Raw genomic sequence first — 11,508 nt, forward strand, 5'->3', positions numbered from 1 at the left:
AAAACATCGTCGCAGGTGGTTCTGGGTACAGTCTCACCTCCTCCCTCCCTCCCTGCATGAAAGCAACGGACGGCAGACAACCATTTTCGCGCCTTTTTTCCTGGGTGGGTGAACACTGCAGACTCCATACCACGGCAAGCATGGAGCCCGCTGAGCTCAAGACAGCAGTCATGAATATTGTAAACACCTCGCGTGTTCTCGTGGAGTTTATGCTCAGCCAGGACCAGAAAAACGAGGCGAGGAGGCAGCGGCGGCGGCAGCAAAGTGACAAGCATGATGAGGACATGGACACGGACACGGATACAGAATTCAGTGAAACCACAGGCCCCGGTGCTTTGGAGATCATGTTGTTAATGGGGCAGATTCTATCCATGGAACGCCGATTCTGGGCAAGGGAAACAAGCACAGACTGGTGGGACCCGCATAGTGTTGCAGGTCTGGGACGATTCCCAGTGGCTGCGGAACTTTCGCATGCGTAAGGGCACTTTCATGGAACTTTGTGACTTGCTGTCCCCTGCCCTGAAACGCCAGAATACCAAGATGAGAGCAGCCCTCACAGTTGAGAAGCGCGTGGCGATAGCCCTGTGGAAGCTTGCAACGCCAGACAGCTACCGGTCAGTCGGGAATCAATTTGGAGTGGGCAAATCTACTGTGGGGGCTGCTGTGATGCAAGTAGCCAAAGCAATCACTCAGGTGCTGCTACGAAAGTTTGTGACTCTGGGAAATGTGCAGGCTATAGTGGATGGTTTTGCTGCAATGGGATTCCCTAACTGTGGTGGGGCAATAGACGGAACCCATATCCCTATCTTGGCACCGGAGCACCAAGCCACCGAGTACATAAACCGCAAGGGGTACTTTTCAATGGTGCTGCAAGCACTTGTGGATCACAAGGGACGTTTCACCAACATCAACGCGGGCTGGGCGGGAAGGGTTCATGACGCTCGCGTCTTCAGGAACACTACTCTGTTTAAAGGGCTGCAGCAAGGGACTTACTTTCCGGACCAGAAAATAACCGTTGGGGATGTTGAAATGCCCATAGTTATTCTTGGGGACCCAGCCTACCCCTTAATGCCATGGCTTATGAAGCCATACACAGGCAGCCTGGACAGGAGTCAGGAGCTGTTTAACTACAGGCTAAGCAAGTGCAGAATGGTGGTAGAATGTGCATTTGGCCGTTTAAAAGGTCGCTGGAGATCATTATTGACTCGCTCTGACCTCAGCCAAAGAAATCTCCCCATTGTTATTTCTGCTTGCTGTGTGCTCCACAATCTCTGTGAAAGTAAGGGGGAGACCTTTATGGCGGGGTGGGAGGCTGAGGCAAATCGCCTGGCTGCTGATTACGCGCAGCCAGACACCAGGGCGATTAGAAGATCACACCATGAAGCGCTGTGCATCAGAGAAGCTTTAAAAACCAGTTTCATGGCTGGCCAGGCTACAGTGTGAAATATCTGTTTGTTTCTCCTTCATGAAAACCCGCCCCCTTTATTGACTGATTTTCTGTAAGGAACCCACCCTGCCCCTTCCCCCAGCTTTCTTTCAAACCAAATAAAGTCACTATCATTTAAAAATCATTTATTCTTTATTAATAGATTAGAAAAAGAGGGAGGGAACCCGGGTGGTATTTGGGAGGAGGATTGCTGGGAAGGAAAAAGCCACAAAGAAAAGGTTAAAAAAATGACAGCCTTTTGCTTGGGCTGTCTACTGGAGTGGAATGGGAAGGTGTACGGAGCCTCCCCCCCCGCGTTCTTACACGTCTGGGTGAGGAGGATACGGAACATGGGGAGGGGGGAGGGTGGAACAGGGGCTGAAGTGGCAGTCTGTTTTCCAGCAGCCGTTCCTGAACCTCCACCAGACTCCGGAGCAGCCCCAGCGTTGCATCCTTCATCCTCTGGTCTTCCTGCCGCCACCTCTCATCTCGAGCGTCTCTCCTCTCCTCACGTTGGTCCCTCCTCTCCTCTCGTTGGTCCCTCCTCTCCTCACGTTCACTGACTTCTTTCCTATACTTTGAAACTGTTTCCTTCCACTCATTCACATGAGCTCTGTCACTGCGGCTGGATTCCATAATTTCAGAAAACATCTCCTCTCGCGTTCTCTTCTTACGACGCCTTATCTGTGATAACCTTCGGGATGGAGGAGGGAGGCTTGAGGAATTTGCAGCTGCTGTAGGGAGGGGAAAAAAGAGAGAATTGTTTTAAAAGCTACATTTTGCAGAACAATGCTTATACTCTTTCACGGTGACCAACACTGTTCACATTACATAGCACATGTGATTTCTGTGCAAGGTCGCATTTTGCCTCTTAATGCTGAGTGCCTGTGGCTTTGCTGCTAGAGATCACAGGTCTGGGCAACAGAATTCGGCTTGCATGCGGCCATGGTAAGCTTCTGCGCCCTCCTTTCCCACATACCAAGCATAGCTTGTAGAGTGCTGCAGAAGCCTGGCCAATCTCAGCCAGTGGGGGGGGGCAGTGTGGGGGGGCTTGTTGCTGCAGAAGCCTGGCCAATCTCAGCCAGTGGGGGGGGGGCAGTGTGGTGGGGCTTGTCTGGGCCCCTTCAGGCAAGTAGAGTGCTGCGGTTTTTCTGTTAACATTCAGCAGCACCAGAAAACAAACTAACCACCCTCCCCTCTCGCCATGAATTCTCTGGGATGATCGCTGTACCCCTCCCCCCCACCGCGTGGCTGGTATCAGGGAAGATCCCTGCAGGCACCAAACTAACCCCCCCCCCCCCCGCCGCCGCCCCCCTCCCGCCATGAATTCTCTGGGATGATCACGGTACCCCTCCCCCCACCGCGTGGCTGGTAACAGGGAAGATCCCTGCTAGCCAAACGCGAAAAACTCAGGGCCAATTTCCCATCTGCGCTTGGCTAACTGCAGGGAAGGATTTATTTTCCGCCACAGGCAAACAGCCGAGTAGGAACGGCCACCTCTGTCCCCTTAATTAAGTTCCCGTATTTCAACCAGGTTACCAGGAGTGATATCACTCTCCTGAGGATTACACAACAAGATAAAGAACGGATGTTGCTTGAATGCCAGCAAACACCGGGACCATACGCTGCCAGGCTTTGTCAGGCAATGATACCAGATTACTTGCTGCAAGCATGGCGTGGTCAAGTGTCCTACCATGGAGGAGGGAATAAGGATGCACTGCCCAGAAACCTTCTGGCAAGGCTTTCGGAGTACCTCCAGGAGAGCTTCATGGAGATGTCCCTGGAGGATTTCCGCTCCATCCCCATACACGTTAACAGACTTTTCCAGTAGCTACAGACTTTTCCAGTAGCTGAACTGACCGCGAATGCAAAGTCGGGCAAAGTAATCATTAAAAACCGTTTGCTTTTAAAACAAGTTTTATATTTTAAAAGGTAAACTCACCTGAGGTCCCTTCCATGGGGTCAGAGTCTTGGGTACTGGCTTGGGAGGCTTGGGAGGGTACTTCAGTCAGGGTGAGAAAAAGATCCTGGCTGTTGGGGAGAACGGAGTGCTGTGTGCTCTCTGCAAGCTCATCCTCATCCTCATCCTCCTCCTCTCCCCCATCGGCAGAATCCTCAGGCGTCGCTGATGAGACTATCCCCGACCCAGAATCCACGAACACAGGTGGGGTAGTGGTGGCAGCCCCCCCTAGAATTGCATGCAGCTCGGCATAGAAGCGGCATGTCCGCGGCTCTGACCCGGAGCGACCGTTTGCCTCCTTTGTTTTTTGATAGGCTTGTCTGAGCTCCTTGACTTTCACGCGGCACTGCTCAGAGTCCCTATTGTGGCCTCTCTCCATCATGCCCTTGGAGATTTTTTCAAAAGTTTTTGCATTTTGTCTTTTAGAACGAAGTTCTGCAAGCACTGAATCCTCTCCCCATACAGCGATCAGATCCAGTACCTCCCTCACGGTCCATGCTGGTGCTCTTTTTCGATTATCAGCCTGCATGGTTACCTGTGCTGATGAGCTATCTGTGGTCACCTGTGCTCTCCACGCTGGGCAAACAGGAAATGGAATTCAAATGTTCGCGGGGCTTTTCCTGTCTACCTGGCCAGTGCATCCGAGTTTAGATTGCTGTCCAGAGCGGTCACAATGATGCACTGTGGGATAGCTCCCGGAGGCCAATACCATCGAATTGCGGCCACACTAACCCTAATTCGAATTGCTAAAATCGATTTTGGCACTACTCCGCTCGTCGGGGTGGAGTACAGAAATCGATTTAAAGGGCCCTTTACATCGAAATAAATAGCGTCGTTGTGTGGACGGTTGCAGGGTTAATTCGAATTAAAGCTGATAAATCCGAATTAAAGTCGTAGTGTAGACCAGGCCTTAGCTTCTTGCACCTCTTGCTCCCAGCTCCTCACACACGTGCCTCACCTACTAAAGTGAGGTCTTTTTTAAACCAGGTGCCCTGATTAGTCTGCCTGTCTTAATTGATTCTAGCAGCTTCTTAATTGGCTCCAGGTGTCCTAATTAGCCTGTCTGCCTTAATTGGTTCCTGCAAGTTCCTGATTGTTCTGGAACTGCCCCTATTACCTTACCCAGGGAAAAGGGACCTGCTTAACCTGGAGCTAATATATCTGCCTTCTATCACTCTCCTGTAGCCATCTGGCCCAACCCTCTCACACTATAGATATGTTAAATGTCACCTAAGCATTTCCTAACACATTCAAAAGATCGGAGACTATTCACATATCAGCATTTATGGTAGTTTGACACCTATAAGTACTATGAATTAGTGTTGTTTATGGACAATTTTGAATTTCACATATTTTTAAATAATATTATTGTGGACTCATTAAACTTCCAATTTTCTCATAATCCCATCCCAATTCTTACTTACCTGCATTTTAAAATTTGAAGTCTCTTTCCCATACATATTGTATGTACATAGAGGCATTAGTCATATAGTCTATAACGAAGCTGTATATCTCCAATGACTGACGGGGACTATCTTGATCATTTTACAATAAAATTACAAGAGGTGTTACAGTGCCTTTCCCAAAAAAATTGCATTCCTTCTCCTAATAGTAGATATTGTCAGGAATTATTTATCTGTAATTCTGATGTACATGTTTGTAAATCCATTAAACACGTTAAAATTGTCTTCTGTCAAAAATTTTGGTGAATTTAAAGATTCTACTTTGATTTCATTATCTCATTGTATTGACTAACCATGAAATTCTATCTTTAAGATAATTTTAGGTTTTTACAAAAGACAACCTTACCCAGACCATATTGAAATTTTCACCAAATCACTTAAGAGATATTGAATACAATTCATTCTTCAAAATTAACTCTGAGCTGAGAGCTAAGATTTATTGTACTGAAACAATGGCGTCTTTAACAACATTTAGGATTAGTAGTAGTAATAATCATTTATATCAAACCACAAACTTACATGGTATTTTTCAAATGAAGAGAGATGTGTTCCCTGCCTTGAAGAGCCTCTGAAATGAGTTAAAGTCTCAACAATTTTGGATGCATCACTGATGGAAAATTGTCTCCATAAGGAGAGAAGTTCAAGACAACTGGGTCCTAGATCGCCATAGGATTTTGCAAAAAATAGACACTACCTTGAATTGCACCCAGAACCAAGTTAGCAGCCACTGCAGAGTACTGTATAATGTGCTCTAAAAGAGAGGTGGGCTGTATACCAATAGAGTGCATGATAAGAGTCTAGATCTTGAGATGGCAATGGCATGGATAACATATTAAGGACGGTAAATAAAAAATAGAGCAACAATGTCTTGCGCAGCTACACATGAAAAAGTCATTCCTGGCCCTTAGCCAATACTTACAAATCGAGGTGCAGCAATGAAGCTAATAAAACTTCAACAACCCTTGACAACATTGAGGTCACAGTTTTATTTCTTTTCTTGAAGTTTTTTATCCCTGATAATCTGATGTTTTGTTATTTTGTGGTGATTAATACATTTATTGCTAATAGAAAATTTGTTCTTATCTTTAAATTTCTTTTCTCATTATGGTTCCATCTAACAGTCTTCATTCTGGGGTTACTCTTCCCTTATATTGAAGCTTATATTGCTTACATTGAAGGTAGTGTGAAACCTTTAAATAGTAGCTCACCTACTCCAAAAGCCTCCCATATGATCACTTCCAAAGCTGTGAAACGTAGGAAATACTAATGGGATTAACTCGGTATCAACTGTAACTTGAACTAATAACATGTAATGAAGTAGGTAAGTGCTATTATGCAAGACAAATAGACCTGAATTTCTTCTCCCCTTGTCCAACAGCCAAATATTATATGTCTTGGTATTTACACTTAATGAGAGGATTAGGGTAGGACTGCACAAGCAGACAGGATTGTTACAAAAAAGGAAATTATAATGCAAGAACTAAGTTTCCACTCTCAGTCACAGCCCCATCCATGATAGTATTCAGTGGAAATCGCACTGGCTTATACCTAGGTTCAGTTATGCCTGTAGTTCATTGGTTTGAATAGTAGCTTGGAATATCAAGTTCAAGAAAGCACTTTTTGGATTCGTGTTGGATTGATATATTCCACAGCTTCTATGAGCCATTGGATGAAAGAATAATAAATCTATTATTCTTAGGACACTGTCTATTGCTGCTAATATGGCCTCTTATATGGTTAACCTTTAGTCTAATTTAAAGGCTGAGTTAGCCTATTCTAGGGTCTGTGATATTTCACCTAACAAGAGCTTTGATCTTTCTTTTCCTTCACCAATTCGCTAATCTCTTCCAAATTTCTGAGTCAGTAACTAAATTGATTTTCTGTGTAAGGCCATTAAGGTTTCTCGTCAACTCCTCAGGGTTTTTCCCCCCTCTTAGATACTGTCACTTAACATCCAGCTGTCAATTTCAGACACCCTGAATGCAGGTGCATCTATGGTCCCTGGAGGAAGAAATCTATCTGTGAATGCAGATGGAAATGTAGAACAAGCCGGACTACTGTGGTCTACTGGTCCGATGAAGAACTGTAAGGATTACTTTGTCTTTCTTCATTCTTAATTTTGATTATGGATACAAGAACTATGGATCGGAAGGAAAGGGATAGAGAAATGTTGTCCTCCAAGCCTGAAAAAGAACATCAATTCCCACTGCTGCAGGATCTTTCTATTTGGCTATGCCTTATGATTCTTTGTCAAAATAAATAGATCCACTTTGTACTAGCCCAATATTGCCATAATCGCCATAAATTATTAAATATTAGTACTCAGTAGCATCTAGAGACCCGAATCAGGGATTGGGGCCCCAATATGCTATTTATTGAGATAATTATTATCAGTCTATGATAAGCAACTGTCACAGCACACCAGCATTTTAGCTATCAAAGAGTATTTTGTAGACATCACAGAAAAAGTGAGTTGCAAGAGGATTCGTGACTGGAAAGAGGACAATATAATAGCTTTGCAGATTTTTACAGGGAGTGTCATACCTTGGATAGCATATGAGAAAATGAAAATATGCTTGTTAGAAAGATTGACATATTGGCAATAAAGGTTGGCGTCATTGGTGGTGCAGAGGCAGGAGTCAACAGCTCAACAGCATATAAGAGGCGATACCTATAGTGAGGCTAGGTCATGAAAGTCCTTGAAAGTTAAAACAAGTAATTTATGTTTACAAAAGTAGGAACCAGTGGACAAATGCAAAGAGGAATGTCAACGCAACAAGCCAAGAAAACAAACTTTACAGTAACGTTTTAAATGGCTACAAATTCAGCAAGTTGTCATTTGTCAAAGCCAGAAAAGAGGAGGTTGCAGAGACGACACACAAGATGATAAGGGCCTTGACAGCGTTAGCTAAGTAAATGGATAGGAAAGGCTGGATCTTCAATATATAGTGAAGGAAGCAGCAAAAAGATTTAGACTCAGCCTGGATATGTGGGTAAACATCTTTGGATATAGACTAATTTCTCCTAGTCTATGCGTTTTCTGCTTGGCCAGATGGTTTGGTTGTCCTTACTAATAGCAGGTTCCCCTTCATCTATGTTAAAATGCATATTACTTCAATGAAAAGACTTGATGATTTCATGATACCCTGTTAGTTTATATGTCATAGTAATGATAGCCATTGTGTTGGCTAACACATTTGTCTTTTGGGATGTTTGTAATTTGTTAGGACTAGTCTGATGGATCTCAGCTCTAGCTAGTTTATACTTGTGATGGAAGAGACAAACCCCAAATTGTACCAAGTCAAGAGCTTAATTGGTTTGAAACGCCTTTGTCTTGTCCCCTCACCAAAACAAAAACAAAACCCACAAAAAACCCACAAACCCAAGCTGCCAGCAACATCAAGTCTGGAAGGAATAACAAGGAAGGAATCAGGCAGGCATCAGATGTGGGATGACCTCACTGAAGGATCATGGGTCTGCAGCTCTGATGGTATTGAGTCTGGTGTAAACAGGGAGGAACTCCAGAAAAAATCAAACCCATATAGAAAGTTTAATTGGTTGGAATAAGAGCTGGATGGGAACTGGATTTTCTATTTTGTGGTAAATTCAACAATTTTGAAATTTTGTCTGTTTTTAAACAGAACAAGAGACCAAAACAATCAAAATTTTCAGTAAAATGAAATTAAATAAAATATATTTTGGATCAATCAAAATGTTTTGTTTCAATCAAACTGAAATCATAAAATTGTAGGACTAGAAGGGACCTTGAGAGGTCATCTAGTCCAGTCCCCTGCAGTCATGGCATTAAGTATTATTTTGACCATCCCTGACAGGTGTTTGTCTAACCTGCTCTTAAAAATCTCCAATGACAGAGATTCCACAACCTCCCTAGGCAATTTATTCCAGTGCTTAATCACCCTGACAGTTAGGACGTTTTTCCTAACGTCAAACCTAAGCCTCCCTTGCTGCAATTTAAGCTTCTTGTCCTATCCTCAGAGGTTAAGAAGAACAATTTTTCTCCTTCCTTCTTGTAACAACCTTTTATGTACTTGAAAACTGTTATCATGTCCCCTCCCAGTCTTCTCTTCTCCAGACTAAACAAATTCAATTTTTTTCAATCTCTCATGTTTTCTAGACCTTTAAGTCATTTTTGTTGCTCTTTTCTGGACTTTCTCCAATTTGTCCACATCTTTCCTGAAATGCAGCACCCATATCTGGACACAATACTCCAGTTAATGCCTAATCAGCATGGAGTGGAGTGAAAGAATTACTTCTCATGTCTTGCTTACAACACTCCTGCTAATACATCCGAGAATGATGTTTGGGGTTTTTTTTGCAACAGTGTTATACTGTTGACTCATATTTAGCTTCTGACCTATTGTGACCCCCTCACTGATCATTCCTTCTTAAGTGGTGTACTTTGCATTTGTCCTTATTGAATTCATCCTATTTACTTCAGACCATTTCTCCAGATCATTTTGAATTTTAGTCCTATCCTCCAAAGCATTTGCAACCCCTCTCAGCTTGGTGTCGCCGCAAACTTTATAAGTGTACTCTCTATGCCATTATCTAAATCATTGATGAAGATTTTGAATAGTACCAGAACTAATCCCTACAGATCCCACCTGATATGTGCTTCCAGCTTGACTGTGAACCACTGATAATTACTCTCTGGGAATGGTTTTCCAACTAGTTATGCACCCACCTCACAGTAGCTCCATCTAGGTTGTATTTCCCTAGTTTGTTTATGAGAAGGTCATGCGAGACAGTAACAAAAACGTTACTAAAGTCAAGATATACCACATCTACCACTTCTTCCCTTGACAAATCCATGTTGACTGTTATCACCTCATTATCTTTTAGGTGTTTGCAAACTGATTGCTTAATTATTTGATCCATTATCTTTCTGGGTACTGAAGTTAAGCTGACTGGTCTGTAATTCCCTGGGTTGTCCTTATTTGCCTTTTTATAGATTGGCACTATATTTTCCCTTTTCCAGTCCCTCGGAATCTCTCCCATCTTCCATGACTTTTCAAAGATAATTGCTAATGGCTCAGATATCTCCTCAGTCAGCTCATTGGTTATTCTAGGATGTATTTCATGTATTGTTCCAATTTTAACTTTTAAAAAATGTTTAAATTTTTTATAATATAATATTTCAAACAAAAAGTCATTGTGAAATAAAAAAAGAGGAACATTCCAAAGATGTCTAAAGGAAATGTTTTGACCCTTTCAAAATGCTTTTATTTTTTTCCAAAAATTAGATTTTGTCAAAATCAGACCTATGTCTCCTAAATATTTTGCTTTTGACAAATTGGCATTTTCCAACAGAAAAACATTCCAACCAAAAATTTCTGGCCAGCTATAATTGTAAGTTTCTTTGTCAATAGGTCAAAACCCCAGGAAGGGGGAAAATTCTGAAGCTGCAGAATCTCCAGGTTAAGGCGAAGTTTCTGACCTGTCTCCTGAGAAAATAGATGGGAGCTAAGTGGAAGTTGCAATGGAGAGCATGATGCAAATGAATGAGGTAAGGATACCAAACTTGTCTCTGCCAAGTTCATGCAATCAAAATGACCTTGTCTTTGTGCTGTTTGATCTTGTTGAGAATGTTCAAGAGCAACAGCATTGGGGGATAAGCGAGAAGAAGGCCCTTTGTCTATGCAATGAGGCGGCAACTTCTAGTGATTGAGGACAGAGTTTCCCTCTCGAGAAAAACTTCTTGCGCCACATATTGGTTGCATTGGCAAAAAGGTCCACATCAGGAATTCCCCAAATTAGAAATATGCCATTGAAAACTAGTCAGAACTCTGAGAAAAGTGTCTGCTGGGGTCATTGGCCATGGTGTTCTGTATACCCAGTCAATAAGAAGCTGAGATGACTGCAGCAATTCCAGATTTTTATCACTTTGGCACAAAGTGAGCAGGAGTATGCTCCGCCCTGATGATAGATGTAGAACAAGCCACATTGTCTGTCATAATCTTGACTTGGCTCTCATCACTGGGGGGAAATGGGAGCAAACTGCCCTCAATACTAGAAAGTTGACATGTAGTAGATTCTTTTGGGATGACCATATACCCTGGATGGCATGAGGACCAAGATGAGCTCCCCATTCCAAAAGGGATGTATCTGAGGTGACAATGCAGTAGAAGAGGCTTAAAAGAAGAGGACTCCTGTAGAGACTATGGAGGGGTTCTTCCACCAACTGAGCAAGTCCAGAACCTGATGGGGAATAGAGACCTGTTTGTCGAGACTGTGCTTGTTTGGCATGTAGACTGTCTTGAGCCATCCCTGGAAACACTGGAGATGAAATCTGTCATGCTGGGTCACAAAGATGCATGTGGCCATATGGCCCAACAAGTAAAGAAAATTCTTTGCTGAAGTTTTCAGGTTTAACTGAATCTTTGCAATAAGATTCTGCAGATTAGTAAATCTGTCTACAGGTAGGTAAGGCCTGGCTGTCACATCATCTAGAGAGGCTCCCATAAAAATCTGTTTTGATCTCACTTCAACGGATAGACTTTTCAAGATTGATCTGGAGGCCTGAGATGTGAAACAAGGACCTCGTTATTTGTACTGCTGATAGGACTTCCTGATAGATCAGTCCCTGAGTAGCCAGATAAGGGAAGACAATTATGACTAGATGACATAGATGAGCGGCT

The 11,508-nt window shown here is 43.2% G+C and overlaps 1 protein-coding gene across 1 annotated transcript; it reads right to left on the minus strand.

The window, feature by feature from the left end:
- Nucleotides 1–1,666: 1,666 nt before the first annotated feature.
- Nucleotides 1,667–3,915, minus strand: LOC135983021 (SRRM2 protein homolog rsr-2-like). Its single transcript, XM_065592233.1, has 2 exons — nt 3,369–3,915; nt 1,667–2,160 (listed from the first exon to the last, which is right to left on the minus strand). Exons 1-2 carry the CDS (start codon nt 3,913–3,915, stop codon nt 1,667–1,669), a joined length of 1,041 nt encoding a protein of 346 aa, XP_065448305.1.
- Nucleotides 3,916–11,508: the final 7,593 nt, after the last annotated feature.

This window comes from Chrysemys picta, chromosome 4 (assembly GCF_011386835.1).
Source record: "Chrysemys picta bellii isolate R12L10 chromosome 4, ASM1138683v2, whole genome shotgun sequence".
NCBI classification, from domain to species: domain Eukaryota; kingdom Metazoa; phylum Chordata; order Testudines; family Emydidae; genus Chrysemys; species Chrysemys picta.

Coding starts and splice junctions, on each gene's coding strand:
- LOC135983021 (XM_065592233.1), bottom strand. CDS start 3,915: ATGCAGGCTGATAATCGAAAAAGAGCACCAGCATGGACCGTGAGGGAG. Junction 2,161..3,368: donor CCCCATGGAAGGGACCTCAG/GTGAGTTTACCT, acceptor CCCTCCCTACAG/CAGCTGCAAATTCCTCAAGC.